The sequence below is a fragment of the Xylocopa sonorina genome, chromosome 1 (genome assembly GCF_050948175.1).
Source record: "Xylocopa sonorina isolate GNS202 chromosome 1, iyXylSono1_principal, whole genome shotgun sequence".
Classification (NCBI taxonomy): Eukaryota; Metazoa; Arthropoda; class Insecta; order Hymenoptera; family Apidae; genus Xylocopa; species Xylocopa sonorina.
In genome coordinates this window covers 7111377-7132012 of record NC_135193.1, presented here as the reverse complement: position 1 = coordinate 7132012, position 20636 = coordinate 7111377, and the positions used below count along the sequence as shown (strand labels likewise).

Genomic DNA, 20636 nt, shown 5'->3' with positions numbered 1-20636 from the left:
AAAATATTTTCTAATCTGTTCGTTATTAAGTTGATTTTTATGATATAGTATTTATATATAATTAAAATTCTTTACTAAACACATTTAGTTCTTAAATATGAATATGCAAACTACTGAAGAATTTCCATTTCCCTTCCCCCCATATCCCATACAAAACCAATTTATGAAAGAATTGTATGAATGTTTAGAAAACGCCAAATTAGGAATTTTTGAAAGTCCAACTGGCACTGGTAAATCTATGTCAATTATCTGCGGTGCTTTAAAATGGTTACTTGATTATGAAGAGAATCAAAAAGATCAGCTGAATGCTGCAATTTCTGAACTCGATGAACAAATCAAAAAGTGTTCGAATACTTGTGAAAATTGGTTTTCCATACAGACCCAACAAATAGAATTAAGTGGAAAAAGGCAGATATTACGAACAAAATTAAATGCTATTCTTCAATATGAGCAAGAAAGAAATGCATTGAAAGAAACTATTAAAGATACGTGTAAACAAAAAAAGTTATACAGTCAAAGTATGCAAAGTAAGCCAACAAATAAAGAGAGAACAGAAAATGATCTAATTAAAGATGATGGAAAGGAAATTATGGAAGAGGAACTTCTTTTAGAAGATATGCAAAAGTCAGATAGTTCTGATGATGAAAACAAAGAAGGAGAAGCTTATGAAAGTACAAAAATTTTCTTCTGCTCTAGAACTCATTCTCAATTATCCCAGTTTATAACAGAACTTAAAAAGAGTCCTTACTCAAAAAATGTGTCTGTAACAACTCTGGCATCTAGGTAATTTTTAGACATCATTTCTCTGATCAAATGTAAAAATATATAAAAACAGTTTGTTATACAAGTTGATAACTATCTCTAATTTTATTAATTATTATAGGCAAAACTATTGCATTAATAAAAATGTGAAAAAACTGAAACATTTGAATTTAATTAATGAATGTTGTTTACAATTGCAAAGGAAGAAAGTAACTATTAAAGATGAAAAAGATCTGAAAAGAAAGAAAGTTGCCAGTAATTGTCCTTTTATGCCAGGAGCACAAAATTTACTAATAGGTGAGGTCCTGGCTGAGATTCAAGACGTTGAGGAAATTGTACAAAAAGGAGTAAACCTTAAAACTTGCACATATTATGCATCAAGAAGAGCTATTCCACATACTCAGCTAGTACTAGTTCCATACAACTCCATATTACATGAAAACACTAGAATTAGTTCAGGAATAAATTTGAAAGGAAACATATTAATAATTGATGAAGCACATAATTTACTCGAGGCTATTGAAAGAATGCACAGTGTCACAATTACTGGTAGAAATTTGTTGCACTGTTATAGCCAACTTTCTCAGTATCAAAAAAGGTGAACACTTTGTTTGTTCCAATTATTATTATTGTTGTATAAGAGATCAGGAGGAATAATTAAATTCATGTAATAATGATATTCTGTAAGACAAAGAGATTTTATTTTTCGCTTTCTACAGAATAAGAGAAACTGACTATCATCATTTTCCACTCTGACCTCTCACATGTAATTTATTACGTTTAAAAGTAAAAATAATCTTAATTTCAGATTTCAACATTTATTTTCTGCTAAAAATGTTTTGAGTTTATCTCAGTTATGTTTTTGTTTGAAAAAACTTTTGACAGTATTTGGAGGTAGCACAAAATCGAATCCTGATGACATAAATGCGGAAACATCCCCAAAATTATATAAAATAGAAGAATTTGAAATAATCACAGAAATCGATACAGTAAATATATTTGAATTGTTGAAATTTATTAAGAATTCTCGATTGAGCCATAAATTGCAAGGATTCATGGAACAATATGATACAAATTTAAAAATTCATAAACATGATGTAAGGGCACATGGTGTGAAGGAATTTTTGAATTCTATTAAAACCAAAAGTATAGAACCAGATATATTTAACACAATTGTAAATACTGTATCAGATGGAGAACAATCAAATAATCCAATAATGGCAATTATAAGTTTTTTAGAGTCTTTGAGAAACTGTTGTACTGATGGACGTATATTTGTCATTCCTGGTCCAACTGTTGGACAAAGTATTATAAAGTTTCTTTTATTAAATCCTGCTGCACACTTTCATGATATTGGTATGTTCATAAATTAAAAAAATATTGATACTATTATTCCCATAATTGCTTTTATGTACAGTTCATTTATAATTATTATTAGTTCAAGATGCTAGAGCTGTGATATTAGCTGGTGGAACAATGGCACCAATGAATGAATTTACGGAACAATTGTTTATAGCCGCGGGTGCTTTACCTGAGAGAATTGTTACATTTTCATGCGATCACATAGTGCCTAAAGAAAATATAATATGTAATATTGTAACTCATGGTCCATCTGGTATTGAATTCGAGTTTAATTTTCAAAATCGACAGAATACGAAATTGGTAAATATTTTGGTAACAATTTAACTACAATATAAATAATTCTAATAATTAGTATAATGAATTTTATAATAAAAATATTTTAGTTGGATGAATTGGGTAGGACATTATTAAATTTATGTAATGTCATACCAGCCGGTATTGTAGTATTTTTACCCTCTTATAATTTTGAAGAATTAATGTATAAACATTTAGAGAAATCTGGTATTATAACAAAACTTTCTTTAAAGAAACATATATTCCGAGAACCTAAATTAGCTTCTCAGGTATGATATAATTTCACTCTTGTCACAGCTATTTTATAGAATTGCTATAAAAAAATCATAAATTTAGAATAATTTTTAAATTGTAGGTAAATGAAACTTTGGAACAATATTCACTTCGGATAAAAAAGCCGCAAAGTCCACAAAATGGCTCATTATTATTTAGCGTGGTTGGAGGTAAATTAAGCGAAGGGTTGAATTTTTCTGATGATCTGGGAAGATGTATTATAATTGTAGGAATGCCTTACCCTAACATCAAGTCATTAGAATTACAAGAGAAGATTAAATATTTAAATGAAAATGTTGTATGTATCTACTGCTTTTTTTCATTAATATTATATACAACTTATTTATTTTACATATTACTTTTTTTTATTAGAAATCAGATGCTGGTCAAAATTTTTATGAAAATTCATGTATGAAGGCAGTGAACCAATGTATTGGAAGAGCTATTCGTCACATTAATGATTATTCAACAGTAGTATTATTAGATAAACGTTATACTTATAAAACAAAAACACTTCCACATTGGATTCAACGTACATTAATAATTCATACTACTTTTGGTAACATGATTGGTGCCATAGCTAAATTTTTTAATAAAAAGAGAAGTGAATCTACTAAAAAAAATGACTGAACAGAAGACAAAATTTGAAAAGTATTATATTTATTTTTACAATTAATGTAAGAAACACATTACATGTAATTTGCAAGATGAATTTCAAACTTGTATGTGAGATCATGATAATATACTTGGCCAGGATATAATATAGAACATGGAAAATGTGACTGAAAAGAAGTCCATTTTTATGTATCGACATTTATAATGTTAATTTAATACTTTTATGTTTTTAACCTATGATTACGACATACTTACATAATGTATTGCATCAGGATAATTTTGCGGTTGAATACTAAACGCGCAATATTTTTTATAACGAGCACCGTTTTTTCCTACAATAAATTCCAACTTTTTAGGCACAGCCGTCATTCTTTTATAATGCCTTTCAATTTTCGTTTCTTCTTCATTGTCATCTTCATTGCTATCAACACCATTTTCCTCAGTGTCTTCAATGTTCTATGAATAAATTTAGACACTTACATACAAGTGGCTATTCAAATGAGTAAAACTCTACTAATAGTATGCAGATTTACTTCTAACAAATCGTAATTATATAAAAATTCTGGAACAATCTGAGGTGGTAAACGGCCACCGGTATAAAATTGTACTCCACGTTGGTTCGAGTAAATTTCTAAAGCTCTAAACATCAATATATTTGAAACATTTGTATTACTTAACAAGAAGTTAACATCTGTCGTTCATACGCACCGTCCACTTTTTACATGCCATACTTTAGCAATAAATGAACTACCAGATTGTCCACTTTTTATAACACATAAATTATGATCGTAGCCTTCTCCAGGTGGTACCTACAAATGATTAAAATTGAATTAATTATTAATTACAGTTTTAAGAAAACATGATGTAATTTTATACCTTTCCCATGTATTCACCTAGTATTCGTGGTATCCGAAAGTCCATTACTGTTCCACCTACGCTACGTATAGCACCTGTTGGAACTGGATCTGTGTAGTCCGCAAATGTCCAACGATCACAATTCAATAATACCTTATGCTTTCGTAATTCAAATTCTCCAGCATCCTGTTACATTTTATACAATCGATTAGTATAAAATCACTCAACCAGTTAGCTAAATGTTAATTTCAAATAATATTAGTACTTACATGTCCAGCTAAATTAAACATAGAACCATGCGATAAATTCACAATTGTTGGTTTTGAAGTTGTTGCCCTCATACATATATCAAACTTATTATCCGATGTCAATTTAAATCTAATTGTAGTTAACACCGCACCTGGATAGCCTTCTTCACCATCTGAACTTAAGTAACTCATAACAACTGAGCATTCAGCAATATATGAATCCCAAACTTTACGACCAAATCCATTTGTCTAACAGTAACATGTAAATTACATTGCTTACTATTTACACAATTATATGATAGTAAATGCTCAATTTACTCCGCCATGGAAATGATGTTTGCCATTAAAGTCATTTTTCGTTAGTTCATAATCTTTGCCTCTGATAGTGATATGTCCATTTTTAATACGATTTGCACATCTGCCTAATACACAGCCAATGAATGGATTTGTCACAGAATTTGAATATCCTATAACAATCAACTATATATTAATACTAACTTTTTTTACTATAATAACATAAAAGTTTACCTTTCATATCATCAAATCCAAGGACAATATCGGCCAAATGCCCATACTTGTCTGGACATTTCCAAGATACAATAGTCGCACCCCAAGTGATAACAACAACTTCCATCTTATTTGTATTTATCATAGTATATGATTTCACTATTTTTGGTATGGGGTCAGTAAAAGTTTGATCTGTATTATCTGATTACAATATAGATCAATAATTAGGAATCTAATTATGTGTACATATAATATTTCTTAAGTAAAGTATCCCATTTGATGATTCTCAGAGTCTCTGAGATGATACATTATATTACTTGTCTGTTGCAGACTAAAAATCAATCTGCTTACCAACCCAAACTTCTCCGAATATTCCTTCTGTAATTGTTACATTTTTGCAATCGCATTTATGAAAATCCATGTTTCATAGCTTAAATATAATTGCTATGTACAGCGTAATTTAAGTACAAAGTCTAGTATTATAAAGGACAATAATTTTAAACATAAAGAAATTAAAAATATTTTTTTGTTTCGACAGCAGAAAATCAAAGATTTTATAAAATCTTTGACATAACATATAGATATATAATCTTCGATTTTCTACTGTCAAAAAAAAAAATATTTTTAATTTCTGTATGTCTAAAATTATATTGTTGTAATGTGTACATATCTATATATATCTATATATATATATATATATATATATAGTTTTTTGTAATTTCTTTTATATTTCCCGCTTTAGAAGTAAGAGGGAGAAAGATGCTACAAGAAAGAGTGAGATAGATGCCATCTCTGTGAAAAGTGCTCAAACTGGTCGCACATAATTATCGACAGCGAAGTGAACTACTCAGGAACTACTAGCGCCATCTATTGGAGAAGCGCTGAAACTAGTCCGGCACTAGTTTCACTACTTTCCGCAGAGATGGCGCTAGTAGTTCTCGAGTAGTTCACTTTGCTGTCGATAATTATGTGCGACCAGTTTGAGCACTTTTCACAGAGATGGCGCCAGGGGTTCCCAAGAGAGGGGAGCATCATCTGTCCCACTCTTTCCTATGGCATCTTTCTCTCTCTTACCTCTAAAGCGGGAAATAGAATAAATTACAATAAAACTATTGAAATATACATCCCGACAACACAACTTTGACACAGTAAGAGCACTGTGATGTTACTTGGACTGTGACAAAGTTGTGTTATCGAGGTAGTTACTTTATTTAAACTACAGCAAGGGAAAGAATTTATTTTGATCTCTGCTGTTATTTTAAATGATTTATTTTAATAATAATAACGCATCACCTACAATCTGTGATGCTTCAATGTGTTACAATAATTTTAGTAATTAATATAATATATACTCCGGTTATACTATTTATATTTTATATATAATTAATATTTATAGAGTAATGTACAATACATGGAAAAATACATGAATTTTTAGTGCAAATGAGACACCGCGTCAATACATTTCCCATACAATTTGTTTGTATGTTTAATTACATTTAAACCTGTTGAGTAAAAAATCGAAGACAACATTTGTTATTGCATTTCTTGAACCAAACCGCGTCATTTTTTTTTTGTATAATTTTGTATAACAAATCCAATAAAATTTGTTTCTTTTACTCATGTCATATTCATTCTGCATCTTGTAGTTCCTCACAACACACACACAAACACATTGGTAGACATGCAGTGCCCAATATCTTTGTTTGGAAAATTATGTATATATTCACCACAGAAAGTCCTCTGAAACATTCCTACATCTTCGTACAATTGTTATTAAAGTTATATTACATAAAATCTTTCTCAAGCTTTGGATTGGGCATTTTTCGTTACTTTTAAGGCGCACACCAAAGCAGTCACTTGTTACTTAAATACACGTGGAACACATTGCACTTAGCTTATTAATTATTTAGTAATACTCTTAGGGCACTACAGCGTAATTTCAAAAATTTAAATAAATCACTAGTGATTACGGATTTACGGGTTGCAGTATATTCTACGTCCTCTAAATTTGTATAATACAAAGAAAATACTGACAAAAAAATTACTTTCGCAGATCAAGATCAAAACATTGGGTATCATGTAATAACTGTTCAGTATCTTCGAAATATACTTGTAAGGATAATAAAACTGCTTAGTAATATTTTATAACAAACAGACAAGTACAAATAATAGAGGAGATACCATAGCGATACCAAATACTTTGTGTACTCCTTCAAAACACGTTTGCTTTATAATTATCCTCTTGGTCATAAATCTTATTGTACAAATTACAATTTATAAGCAGCATGCAATTTTAATGTAATTTCAATAAGGAGATATTTACAATTTAAGTTTGTTTTTGGGAGAAACACGTTCAGAATAACAATATCTCATTGCATTAAATTAATTAAATAAAGAAAATAATTTGATTTATTCAAACTAACTAAGTTATGCATGTAGATATAAGTTATATTTTATTTTTGCAATATGAATTAAAGAATAAATTTAATTATAATTTTTTACATAGTTACTCTGGACAACATTTCCCCGTATATATATTGTCTAATCGATAAAACATACAATCTATAAATGGTCTTCAATCAAATAGAAAATTGAATTTACTTTTACTTTAAGTTAAAGAAGTTATAATATATAAAAAATAAATATATAGCTTAGACTAGCACTGTTGGCAATCGCACGCCATTACACAATTGATAGTTGATAGCTGCCTAATATTACATTTTGTATATAAGTAAGTTATTATTACTATCAACAAGTATTGATATTAGCATTCTAAGATTTCTCATTAAATATTTCTCAATTACCTTGGAAGCATTTTCAACTTTTTTTGTCTCTCTCTTAATGTATTAAGTACATGATACTAGCACCGCAGAATATCTTTGTACAACATAGAAAGGCATATCCATGAAATATTTATTCTCTATAGGGTCTTTAATAACATCATAAATATTTCAGTCAACCGATTGATTACTTTTAACTATATGCAAGAGTCCACAAATTGAACTTTGGAAAAGTATGAGTACAGTCCAAATGAGATACATATAATACTATATATAAATTTTTATACGTATAAGTGCCAATCTTTTTTTTTTCTATGGATCCAGATTTCTTGCTTCAGAAACATTCAAATGTATATTTTCATCGCTTAGCTGGTTTTACTTTGAGAAGAATTTTATTGGTGAAGTATTTTAAAAGTCTTCTAATGGAATAAATAAGAATACTCGAGAATAACTAACAACTTTTCTATGTATGCAGAAAAGCAACATAATAAAAACAACCAAAAAAAACTTCTTCAAAGTTTAGCCTTTTTCCTTCTTTAATTCTATAGCATTTTATGTACATTGAGATATATCCTACAATACTGATTATTACTCAGGAAATCATTGTGAAAACATATAACTTTTGAAAGAAAGATTCTACATTTTCGCCTTCGATATTCTATTCTATGAGGTCAAAGAAGTAAATGAATTATTCATTTTGATTCCATAAAACACGGCGTAGAACATACGCAACATGTAAATAACTTTTGATTAGCTTCTGTAACTTTAATTTTTAAATAATATGTTAGTCGTTATTCGTTACGGAATCAATAAATTAAATCCATACACGCGTAAAAATTAAGTTTAGTTCGATTTTTTGCTTTTAGCGATTACGAAGATATAGAATATAAATCAGAATAAAGGGCTTTGTGAGTCGATTTCATTCCTACTTTCTATCTGAATGATTGAAAAAAGGAAGGAGATATATGTGCATAATGCCCAGTACTCTGATCATATATATTAGCAATTTAAGTACGTACAAAATAATTTCTAGGGCACTCGTGCATTTAAAACTCTAAAAAACATTACATACTTTACATAATGCGTCCGATATAAAGGAATGTATTGTTATTACATTGTTATGTAAACAATAACTGTTCTGTATATACTTGTATGTACAATAGTGATTATGTTTATGGAGTGTTTTTGTTCTAAAATTTGTATTAAGTATATCACACCTTAAATGGCTATATACTCTTTATCAATAAACTAATAAGTATGTTAAACATTTTTTACAGGTATGCTCAATCATTTCAACGCATACTGTTTTTGTATATAAAAGAAGAAATATCGTTTCAACTGCACATGGCTTACTAAAATAAATCTATCACGCTGGTAGCATACAAATGCAGTAAAATTGCTATTGTACAAACTTTTCACACGTGTATCTAGTGCCATGGTATTCGTATAAACTTAATAAAATAACATTTGAAACATGATTAACATCAACAGAAAAGACGTATCTATGATAATTCTTATTCATGAATTACAAATGTTTCGTATGTTTATCCATATACAGGAAAACATTGCGATTTTAGGAAAGGTTACTCTATCGTCTATTGTTCATGATATAAAATTATTCTACAAGTATACATACACATATTGTCACAAAGTAATGTTAAGAAAAATTATAAACAATCTTGTTAAATAATCATCAATGTCTTCCTGATTATATGTTTCATTCTTGTTATGCAATAATTACTATCAACGTTCAATTATTTCTCTTAATCACAAAAAATTTTGATGGAATGTAAATTATGGCTAATATTAATATAAATATGAGCAGTAGAATTATAGAAACAATTAAGTCTCATCTCTTTACATGTTGCGTAAACCACAACATAGAGAATACTCTGTGTTGAATAAAAACAAGTAGATGTATAGAATTCAATTTTTAATAATTTATGAAAAAGAGTTAATTTCATTTTTAAGTGTATAATATAATAAAAACGTATATATGATTTTACATACGTTTTCCAAAACACTGGAATTAAAATGTTTATCCCTTTCCAAATTCTTTTAAGTGCTCATGCACAAATAATAGAAGTGTGTATGCATGCATACATACGTGTACACGTGTGCACATATACCAGTATGTATACATACAAATACATACATATATATGTATATATATATACGTTATTTACAGCAGATGCAGGATGTGCGGAATGTATGAATAAAACATGTGTAATACATAAAATACAATTTAAATAACACTGCATAGTATTGAATAATAAAATGCAACAATCATAATCCTGATATTTATGCTGTTTCTACAAAACATACAGTGAGACGTATCAGTTCTTTATAAAATTAAAAGCAGTCTAATTGAATATAAGTTCTATAAAAGACGTTTCGGTATAATGTTTATGGAATGTTACATTCTCATTGGTTTGATGACCGGTATTAATATATGATAAAATGTTGTTTGCAGGAGGCAGTGCTTCGACAACGTGCATCGCTGTATTTTTTAGTCATGATTCGATTAATTTCTGCCGTGTCATATACTGTTTGATTCGTGTGATTGTAATCGAGTGTTACTTTCAAGATTGACAAAAAACATTTCGAATCTCTAATTTTCTTATTTCCCTTGTCATTTTAAATAAGCCAATGCTATGATAAAAATTCTCTCTCCAAGTCAGAAATACTAGGTTTTCTACTTCTATTTATCCGTCGATTAGCTTGCAACGGCACGGTAGCATCTTGACTTTGTCCATGTACGGGGATATCGAGTAATGTTTCTCTTTGTTCACGCGAGACTCCGTCACGGTCAAATGTCACCGGGGAAAATCGAACTCTACTTATAGAAATCTGACTGTCTTTAGCGGAAACGTAGCTTGAATCTTCAGAGGTCAAAGAATCTGGTGGTGTAGGATTTGTTGGTGTACCCGACCCGGAATTATTTTTACTCACGCTTTTATTCGGTGAACTGTACGAGTAATTAGATCGTTTTAAGCTTGATCGTAATCGACTAACTACCTCTAAATTACTAGGTCTCTCACCTGAATTTGAATTCGAATCGTGTGAATTCTGACGCGTCAATAATTGCGAACCATATTCGTGATTAAGCATACTAGGACTGTACGTTCCTACATTCGAGACAACGTTCGGAGATCGTTGGTAATAATGTCCAGGAGAATATAAAGAATAATCATCCTCGTCTTCTAAGCGAAATGTTGGATTAATGTTACTTTGACTCGATGTACTCGCGTTTGAGACATTGGATGATGTACGGTGATGGGTGTACGAAGGGAGTCTTGACACCGGTCGAGCTGGGCTATTTATGCTGCTTGGATTATCATAGGCATGTGGAAATTCGGAATCAAGCATTCTATCACTGAAGGAGAAAAAGGATTTAGTGTAACTATAGATACTCAAAGATTTATCATTAATGATAATAAATCACTTACTGATAATCCGTAGGTACAAAATACGTTGGTTCCGGAGATCTGTAATATTCTGATGGGACAAGCGTGTATACTGGAGGTCCATAGTCCGGGAAAGGAGCAACATTGCCCATGTATATTGTTGGTACTCTTTCCATTCGATCCACTCTTCCAGCATCGTGCGTATATACATCTTCGTTGCTAGTACTGCTACTCTTTCTTCTAGGGCTTGGTGTTGGTGCATTAGAACTTGTACTGCTTGCATAATGTTGCGGTGAATCAGTGAATCTTAGAGGCTTATCAGGCATCACGGTGGGTGGAAGACCAGGTACTATACCACCCATATTACTCAAGAATGGCCTACAACAGTGTTTTAGGTTTAATAAAGATGTTATATATATATATATATATTTAATATTCTATTATACCTGTAATGTCTAGCTGGTCCATGATAGGTATTATGAGGATAACCACTACTTGAACTGAATTCATAATCAAGTCCAAGATAACTAGAATTGCGATTCGATCCGGTATCTGCTTGAAACCACCATCGTGGAGGTTCATCTTCACATTCGCCAAGCCGTGGGTATAACCTTGGATGAATTGGAGATATGTTCGACATTCTTACATCATATCCAGTAGCCACTCCAGCTAACATAGCTGCGATATTGTACAAAACCAGCTCTATTATGCTTAACTTTGGTTTCTTCATTTCTCCATTATAGAGGGTTGGCATTGGTACAGGCATTGGCATGATGTAAGGTCCAGTTAACCCAGGTTTCAAAGGATAATCTGATGTTACCCAATCGGTTGAGAGATCAGATGGTAAAGCTGTGTAATCTAAAAAAATAATCAAATTTCTACAATAATAATGGTGATATTTTTATACGGTTGTTAAAAATTCATACTTGAAATTATAAAGTACAATTCAAATTTTTACTTTCCTTTCCATAATATTAAAACTGATCAGAAATATTATGTCATTACTATTTATTTCTTACCTTCATTAATAAATTTCACAAGCTTCTTACCAATATTACGTAAGTTTATAGCATTAAATTTAAAATAAACATTTTAGTACTGAAGTTACAACATGCTTACTTGTTATGAAGAAATTACTTACAATTATTTATGTGTGTAAGCACAATGTATCACGTGCATTTCATTAAAATATTACATGCCACAAACTTGTTTAATCTATTCCTTACTACCAATAACTTTCAACAAGCTTATACATTATTTTCTATAGTGCATTCATGTTATATGCATAAAGCCCATGTCATAAAAAGTAAACCAAGTACATGTACTTGGTAATAAAGCAGAGTGTAAAGAGAGAAAAAGGTTTCAATTATTTTTAAATGATAATATGCACCAATTCTAACTAATATCTTAAATAGTTTTCTTCACCCCATCTAATTTCCGCTTTCTCGTTTTAAAATATTTTTCTGCTATTAATATTTATTTGTTATTATCTTTTTGTATTGTTCAATAAAAATATAAGAACAGCATTAAAAGTAGTTATAAAATACTATTAAAAATAATGTTTTACATATTCTATTGGAATTGCTATAAAGTAGGAATATAGATAAGTTAATGGAGTACTTTCTCAAATGAAATTGGAATTTTAGGGTAAGAAAAAAGATCAAGCCCAAATGGCCTTAACAGTTAGGATCCTACTGGAAGCATGCAAAAGGATTTTTTTACGCTCGGTTATTGGCAATTATATAAATAAATTTCCTTTTATAGAAAGCAAGTATCATTTGGTATTATTTGTTGTCCATTTTACTTTTAGTTAGTCAATTAATGAAAACAAATATTAAAAAAAAATTGTCGATCTATATAGACAACATTTAGAATGCAGATTATGAATATAAAATGCATACAAGTATAATAATAAAATTATACTATGTATTCGTTTGATACTGTAAAATATTACCAAAACCGAACGTAAAAATTCAGAAAACGAAAAAACAAAATTCAACGTGTCCAACTGAAAAGGTTTTATTGAAAAAATTTCTATTTCTAAATACAAGTGTGCGTGTCGCTCCATGTGTTTTTTAATGTGACGTGTGCGAAATTTTTGAATATCTAAAAAAAAATGTCGAGAATCTATAACAATACAAAAACGAAATCGCTGCTAAATTAGGCTGAACAATTAACAAAATCTGGAATTGATTTAGATGCGTGTAATAAAGCAATAGAGAAAAAAAATACAACTCTACTTTCACAATTAGAACGTGACACTTTGTATAGTAATTTATAAGTTTGATATGAACTTTTTTTAGTTTTCGGGATTACAACTATACAAAAACACTTTTCCATAAACGCTCCTGAATAAAAAAAAAATGAAAAAAAAAAATAATAATAAAAACAATTTGAATCTAGTACTTTTTGTCGCAGTGGCAAAAGCACATGATTTTTTTTTCATATAGTAAAGGGCTGTTAGCTCTGCTTTGTTAGAATGTTATATACTCCAGATAACATCAGAAAAGAACCAACACCAGAAAGACTGCATTTACATTTCATGTACTCATTAAATTACAATTTAAAAATACAAAGTACCTTATCAATTTAAATTAGGATAAATAATTTCTAGATTATTTCAGGGTACTAGCTACCCTCTCTATTAAAATATATTCTGAAATAATACATTCATTGTTTAATTTGATAGACAATAATTAAAATTAATTAATTAACAAGGCTATATATCAATTTATGTAAATAAAAAATTTCGATCGTTCATTTAGTTTCTGATAAAATTTCAAACCATTTGCTATACGATACATAGTAGTATATGTACCATTCCAAAAATTCAACAGACTCAAAAATAATCTTAAACACACTATCAACATAAAAAAGAGAAATATAGTTTGTCACTAAATGTTTACAACTGTATAAATATATATATATGCATTGGGAATATTCTGCTTAGACAATTAGCAAATGTAGGAAATCTAATTGAATCCATATTCATGCATTCCTATAAAATTAACTTTAAGCATAATCTACTTAAATCAATTTAGCGAAAGGAAATAAAGTGGAGAAAAGAAAATATAAACATAAGAAGGCACTGTCCATCTGAGATCTTTACTTTTGTAACAATGCAGAAGGAAAAAAAACACAAGGGTATCATTGCCAAAACTAACTGTGACATAGAAGAAAAACAGTCAAGTCTCTCATAAAATGTGAAACAATTGCACAGCAATGTAAAGAGACTTACGAGTAGGATAGATGTTTTCCTCAGAAAGGCCTGCAGTAAAGAAAATATAGGACTGTTACTAAAACACATAAAACAGAAAGGAGACATATTTGTGAAATGCGTTTACGAGTGATATGCACATCTTTATCTTTGTGAAATGCAATGCTATTTATCGTTCTTCTTAAAAAATTTATCAGGAATCTTAGATGACACGTAACTAATTGTATTCAATTCTTCAGAACTTCTGTAGGGTGGAATGTCCCGCAACGATTCGATTAAATTCTTTCTCCCTCCGTAATTAAGCTGTGAATTTTTACATTCGCAGTCCTTTATATAACCAGATGCATGCACTACTGAATCAATACCGCTATCAACGTGATCTTCCTCGCAGCTACGCAAGTATTCGTTACTCTTCGACTTTTTTTTTAAAGAGGAATTTGAATCGAAACCTTCATCTAGTTGCGAGGTGTGCTGTTTGAAACACGCATCTGACGCACCGCTAACCGAATCGAAAGAGGTAGGGGATCTTTTGCACTTATTGTCTGGAAACAAGCCCAAAGAGTTTTTCGATATGGAACTATCGTTTGAATGTTCTGAATCAAAATTGCAAAATTCCGACTCAAAACTCTCGAAATCTATTCCCTCCCGTGAGTTTGCAGCCAGAAATTTAGGCACGTTACTTTGATCGGAATCGTGTCGATTGAATTGCGACATGGATATCGTATTATCTAAAACACTATATTCTACTTTAACAGCGGTAGTTTTGTCATCAAGCGCATCGCGACTTCCCCAAGCCTTCATCTTATTAAAGACTCTTAATGGACTCTTAGAAATTCTAGACTTATGTTGAGACTTTTTACCTATAGAATTTTCAGGGCTCGACTCTAAACCATCCGTATCGTTGATTTTTATAGTAACAGAATTTTTTCGTTCTGCGCTATGCGGAGAATTTAAAGAGCTTTTCCTTGAACCAGAGGGCGAACGAAAGAAATCAGCAAAAGCGGCTAATCTTGACTCCGAACTATCTCTGCGCTTGGACTCCTTCGATTTACTTCTCTCGCGTTTCTTCTTTTTCACGCGTTTCGCAGTACCAACTAAACTAGAGGCTACGCTCTGTACAAAATTCGAAGGATACGAATGTTCCCATTCGCTAACCACGTACTTTTGACTCCTCGGAGGTGAAGTCTTTAAAGTATTCCTAACCGTGGGTTTTGAGTAGCTATTGTCCATGACTGAATGGTCGTCCAAAAAGTGAGTTTTAAGATTATTCGTCGATTTGTTACTTAGTACCACAGACTCATATATATCGTTATCCACAATAACCGAGTCTTCGCCTATATTGCAAGGAGGACAGCCCGTACTTTGTACAATGTTGTTAGAATTTTCTGGAATGTTGTTATAGCTAAATCCTGGCTGACTGTCTATCAAATTATTTTCCGACAAATACAACTTTTTGGAGGAGGGGTTACCTATTTCTTGAAGAAGCGGGGACCGATGTTGTGCCAACAGGGCGGTACGCAGGGGTGTCTTTTCGAGGTCTGGAGCAGAGCGAGACCACCGTTTTCCACCTGGAGACGCAGGATTTGGTGGTTGCGTGATAATAGCCCCACGCTCGCGTTGGTGGAGTGTTGATGGCCCCCAAGTCTTACCCTTCACTCCATCTGCTGGTACTAAAGGAGGAAGACAAAAAAAACAAAACGCTACTCACTACGATACTAATTTTCCCTCTTACCCTAGGCTCTGGTAAATTTTATGCGCGCTTCAAAAAGATAAAGGTGTTTCGTGACATTCATTAGCAACACTCAATATGAATAAATTATTCTTTCATTTTAAACAATTTTGTATTTTACTATATTAAGTTGTTACAAAATAAGATGATACTTTAAATTTTGAAAGATTTAGTTAACTTTTATCTACATTTTTACTATAACAAAAATAACACACACGCACACACGCATATATATATACACATATATATGCATGTACATATTTCTCAAAAAGATATAAAAATATGTTCAATTATTCACACCATGCTAATAAAAATCGATATTAAATTAATACAACGTGACTACAAAGCACAAACAGTGTAATTCAATTTTTTTGAAAATACTAAAAAATATCTCAGGACAAAATCATTCATTACTGAGCAACACGAAATCGAAATTATGAACTACTGAAAAAATCTTGGAAACGAAGCACTCACATGCAATTGCACGAAGTCTCGGAATACTAGGTGAGCCTGGTGGACTATTTGGTCTCGATGGATTTCGTACTTTTCCTCGATCCAAAGCGGTATCTTTAACGGTTATGGTGTGACGAAAATCTACAAAAATAAAGATATGTAGCTATATTTCCGTCTTTTAAAAAATCAATTAGGAATCTACATTTCTCGTGCTAGTCAACTTATTCAACTTTATATAACGCAATATACTTACCAGAAGGAGCGCTTATATTACTTCCAGGCTCTTTTTTATTCAGTTTTAACTTCGATTTTTTGAACTTTCCACGTCTTTTGTTTGGGGTAGGAGTATTTTGTTGCTGAATTATCATTACAGTAAGTTCGCGTTCTAATAAGTCTATTTCTCGGGCAGCTAATTCTTGTTCTCGCTGTCTCAAGTTTTCTTCATGTTGTCGTTGTTGCACTTGTGCTTTCGTCAATTCTTCTTCTCTGCAGCGCAGTTCCTAAATAGGCAAACATACAAAACTGTTTAATACATTCGCTAACGGCCAAGGAATCTTAGAAGGTATACTGTGTGCCACCGATTTATCATTTGAGCTATACGTGCGCATACACACATAAGCCGTCTGTACGTTCAATAGAGGATTCGAGATAGCATCGAAATTGTTGATGTGCAACCAATATATGTGTGATGGCGATTGATCGACATACTGTCGCTGTTTGATACACGTAGTAAGAGAAACTTTGCGTTGACAATGTTTCGGCGGTGGCAACAACCGTGTTAAATAAGCAGAATAGAATTGGCAAATCAAATATTGATGTTTAGCGATAAAAAAAAATATGCCGATTGAAACATAAACAATTAAGTTCAATAGCTACACATTATCTTACCTCTTCTAATGAACGGCATGCCTTTGTAGCATTTAAAAAAATGATTATAAACATTATTTACACATTTATATAGATAATGAGCATACTAACTGTAGTATAACGAAGTAAAGTTTATCTCTGTTTAAGTCAATTTGTACAAAATAAGGGAATTTAAAGTCTGTACCTTTTCCTTCATGCGCAATCCATGAAGAACTTCTTCAATCTCAAGCCTCCAGTCTTCTTGCATCGTATGGAACGACTCATGTGGTGTTGCCGCAAATGCGCTACGAACTTCATCTAATTCTACTAAAATTTCTGCGAATCCTGGTCTCGAATGACTATCAGATGCCCAACAAGCTAGATGATTAAACATTTTTCATTTCCTTTCAGAGTTTAAATTAAAATAATTAATGCTTCATAGTATACAAATTAATTTACCTTCCATTAAAAACCTCCAAGGTTGTGGGCAAGTCGATGGAATAGGCAATGTAAGTTTATTTACAGCAACGCCATACGCTACTGCCAAAGCATCTATTCCTTTGTAAGGTGTTTCACCAGTTAAAAGTTCCCATAAAAGTACACCATAACTGTAAATGTAAATGTATCGCACAAATTTAATGAAACAGATATATACTTAACTATTTAAGGAGGTACATAAAACTGACCTCCAGACATCACTGGCTTTACTGAAAGTACTCTTTTTAATAACCTCTGGAGCCATCCAAGCATACGTGCCCGCCGCCGACATGCGAGTTGTTTTATAGACTTCCCTTGCTAATCCAAAGTCAGTTATTTTTAAAGTTTTATATTGTAGATCATCATTTTCTATAGGTTCGCTCAGTAACACTATTATTAACGAGAATAATATGTATTATTTTAAAATGTTACATTTAAAAATATCTCTGTAGTACTTAAGTGCGTAGTATTACAATTATTTATATCAGTTCCCGTACCATTGGAGCTTTTTAGGTCCCTATGTATAAGACTTATGGGTGCTTTATTGTGAAGATAATCCATGCCGCGAGCAATTTGTATTGCCCAATCAACAAGTACGTCAGGCCTAATTTTTCTACCGCTAAGAACCCTGTTTAAACTACCACCTCGCGCATATTCCATCACGAGACACATATTTGGCATTTTCAAACAAACCCCTTCTAATTGCACAATATTTTCATGTTTCAATAACCAAAATAATTTTGCTTCTTGTCGAACATTTTCTAATGTAACACTCGGTTCTTCATCTGGATCTTGGCGGGCTGCTTTAACAGCCACTTCATGTTTCTGCCAAAATCCTCTGAAATATAACACAAAATTATAAGTATCACTCTAAATAATTTAATTGAAGGTAAATTTAAATATAATTTAAACGATATACCTGTAAACCTTCCCAAATCCACCAACCCCTATCACTTCTTCTAACTGCAATTCTTCGAAATCAATCTCAACTGGTTGAACTTTATCGATCACCGATGAAACTCGATCGATACTTTCAGCTTCTGCAACAAAATTGGCTGGAAAAATACCAACTTTTCCATGGATTTTTCCAGTCCACCATCCTTCGTCACCTGAGATTTTCGAATCTTTAGATAGGACCTAACATACAAAATAACGCATGTACTTTAGCATTCTAGCAAAGTAATATTTCAATTTTATAGTATTTATTTATGGTAAAACAATTTACCTCAACAGTTTCACCCCTTTGTAACGACAACTCGTCTTCGCCTTGGGCAACATAATCGAATAGTGCTGTGAAAATAGTCGAACTATTGTCTTGTCGTGACTGAGAAGAGGAATGTGTACCATGAGATGGACTAGTCTGTTGTGAAACAGTTCTTGCTGTACCACCGCTATGTGTATCGGAAACACTGCTATCAGACATATTGTTGCTAGATGTACGTCCATATAAATATCCGTAACTAAAATAAAAAAGAATTTAAATAAAACTTTTTATTTGGTTACATTCGATTTATGAAATTCTACAAACTTATATCATAATTGTATATATATGATCGACGCATTCTTGTACCTTGTGGAATGATTATTTGTTCTATTATTATGTTGATATCGTGGAGATGAATTGGCTGTGTTAGGACTATGAGAGTTAGAGGATCCATTCTCTGGATGAAGTAAAAATCGCTCGCTCCGATGACGAGCATCTGGTTGTCCGTGGTCCATCAAGGTAGACAAGCCTCTTGCCGATAGCCCGGCTGGCGGCATATGGCCTCGCACTGGTCTTGTTCTTCCCCTTTCTGGAAATGATACCCCTTCGGTCTTGTAATCTTCGTGCAATATTTTATCGATAGAATCACAAATAGATAAAACACTTTAAGCTTGTCATCAGTTCGTTTGAAGAAAGCTAAACAAATATGTACAAGAATCTGCGAAAGTCTTATATCCACCTTGTTATTTTTTCAACACTACACACATCCTTACACATTTCACGTTTGTTTTATGCATGTTTTTTTTTTTTTTCTCCCCACACTCTTCCTCAAATCATCATCGATACACAAACGCAAAACTGGCTGTTAAATATTTGAAGGATAATTGAATAATACGCAGAAATGAAACGGGGAAACTGTGGGGTGAGAAGAGGTGATGTTCACCACCACTAACACCCCTTGCATAAAAACACTTTAACGGTGACCGGCATTTTGATTCGCGAGTCCGGCAATAACGCGGCGTACATTTCCCGATTTCTCGTCGAAGATCATACTCCTGTTTGGAGCGATGAAGAGAAAATTCCGTAAGCGTAGAAAAAAGCTCGATATGCCATAAAACCACTGTCGAGTCTCGCGTCGGGGTGTGTATACCCACAAGCCACTGTTGATGAGGCCGATTCTTTTCATTGAATCGGTACTAGGAGTAATGTACGCGAGGCACGCAGGGTTCAAAGCGACGTGTTTGCCTCCGCGAGGACACGACGCTTCGCGTCAGCCCGCAAAACGCACGATGTTTCCACATTTAACGATAGAAAACGAACCAGCACTCATAGTAATAACCTAACGGACGCCATGTTTCGTTTGACGGCCCCACCGTTGACGTGATATATCGGACCACGATTCATAGAGTGGCCGTTCGAAAGGCTGCTGGTGATGTTTGGATCGTGTAAGGTTTATCCGCAACACAACGATTGCGATAGAATTCGAGGAAAAATTCCATTTACGCCCGCGGTCGATCGATTAAACCATATATTTTTAAAAAACATTTGAATCGTTTAACGTTCCGTGACAATTTTATCCTTACATTACTATTATTCTCCTTGATTAC

At 32.1% G+C, this 20636-nt stretch overlaps 3 protein-coding genes across 7 annotated transcripts; 1 reads left to right on the top strand and 2 right to left on the bottom strand.

Annotated features, from left to right (window-relative positions):
• The first annotated feature begins 103 nt into the window (after positions 1-103).
• LOC143426034 (ATP-dependent DNA helicase DDX11) lies at positions 104-3372 on the top strand. The gene is made up of 7 exons (XM_076899144.1): positions 104-783; positions 884-1360; positions 1571-2118; positions 2201-2424; positions 2508-2687; positions 2774-2989; positions 3064-3372. The coding sequence occupies exons 1-7, from the start codon at positions 104-106 to the stop codon at positions 3319-3321; spliced, it is 2583 nt and encodes an 860-aa protein (XP_076755259.1). The 3' UTR covers positions 3322-3372.
• Positions 3373-3380: 8 nt separating this feature from the next.
• Positions 3381-5337, bottom strand: LOC143426045 (galactose mutarotase). The gene is made up of 9 exons (XM_076899156.1): positions 5268-5337; positions 4938-5117; positions 4728-4876; positions 4431-4658; positions 4183-4347; positions 4015-4115; positions 3840-3945; positions 3562-3762; positions 3381-3473 (listed from the first exon to the last, which is right to left on the bottom strand). Exons 1-9 carry the CDS (start codon positions 5335-5337, stop codon positions 3381-3383), a joined length of 1293 nt encoding a protein of 430 aa, XP_076755271.1.
• Positions 5338-8214: 2877 nt separating this feature from the next.
• On the bottom strand, positions 8215-20421 carry LOC143433472 (mitogen-activated protein kinase kinase kinase 11). Of its 5 annotated transcripts, XM_076910842.1 has the most exons (16): positions 19396-20421; positions 19051-19285; positions 18745-18962; positions 18323-18663; positions 18035-18215; positions 17808-17956; positions 17554-17726; positions 17391-17411; positions 16756-17002; positions 16524-16643; positions 15790-15990; positions 14342-14371; positions 11550-11961; positions 11146-11481; positions 10738-11072; positions 10539-10664 (listed from the first exon to the last, which is right to left on the bottom strand). In XM_076910842.1, exons 1-16 carry the CDS (start codon positions 19584-19586, stop codon positions 10645-10647), a joined length of 3210 nt encoding a protein of 1069 aa, XP_076766957.1. In that variant the 5' UTR covers positions 19587-20421; the 3' UTR covers positions 10539-10644. The 5 variants fall into 5 exon arrangements, with proteins under 5 accessions (XP_076766926.1, XP_076766942.1, XP_076766949.1 ...); XM_076910811.1 differs by having other exon boundaries at positions 8215-11072; XM_076910827.1 differs by lacking the exon at positions 14342-14371 and having other exon boundaries at positions 8215-11072.
• Positions 20422-20636: the final 215 nt, after the last annotated feature.

Coding starts and splice junctions, on each gene's coding strand:
- LOC143426034 (XM_076899144.1), top strand. CDS start 104: ATGCAAACTACTGAAGAATTTCCATTTCCCTTCCCCCCATATCCCATA. Junction 784..883: donor GTAACAACTCTGGCATCTAG/GTAATTTTTAGA, acceptor TAATTATTATAG/GCAAAACTATTGCATTAATA. Junction 2,688..2,773: donor AACCTAAATTAGCTTCTCAG/GTATGATATAAT, acceptor TTTAAATTGTAG/GTAAATGAAACTTTGGAACA.
- LOC143426045 (XM_076899156.1), bottom strand. CDS start 5,337: ATGGATTTTCATAAATGCGATTGCAAAAATGTAACAATTACAGAAGGA. Junction 5,118..5,267: donor ATTCGGAGAAGTTTGGGTTG/GTAAGCAGATTG, acceptor TATTGTAATCAG/ATAATACAGATCAAACTTTT. Junction 4,348..4,430: donor TGTTTAATTTAGCTGGACAT/GTAAGTACTAAT, acceptor AAAATGTAACAG/GATGCTGGAGAATTTGAATT.
- LOC143433472 (XM_076910811.1), bottom strand. CDS start 19,586: ATGCCGCCAGCCGGGCTATCGGCAAGAGGCTTGTCTACCTTGATGGAC. Junction 17,003..17,390: donor CATGCCGTTCATTAGAAGAG/GTAAGATAATGT, acceptor TTGCCTATTTAG/GAACTGCGCTGCAGAGAAGA. Junction 15,991..16,523: donor GAGACTTCGTGCAATTGCAT/GTGAGTGCTTCG, acceptor TTCCTCCTTTAG/TACCAGCAGATGGAGTGAAG.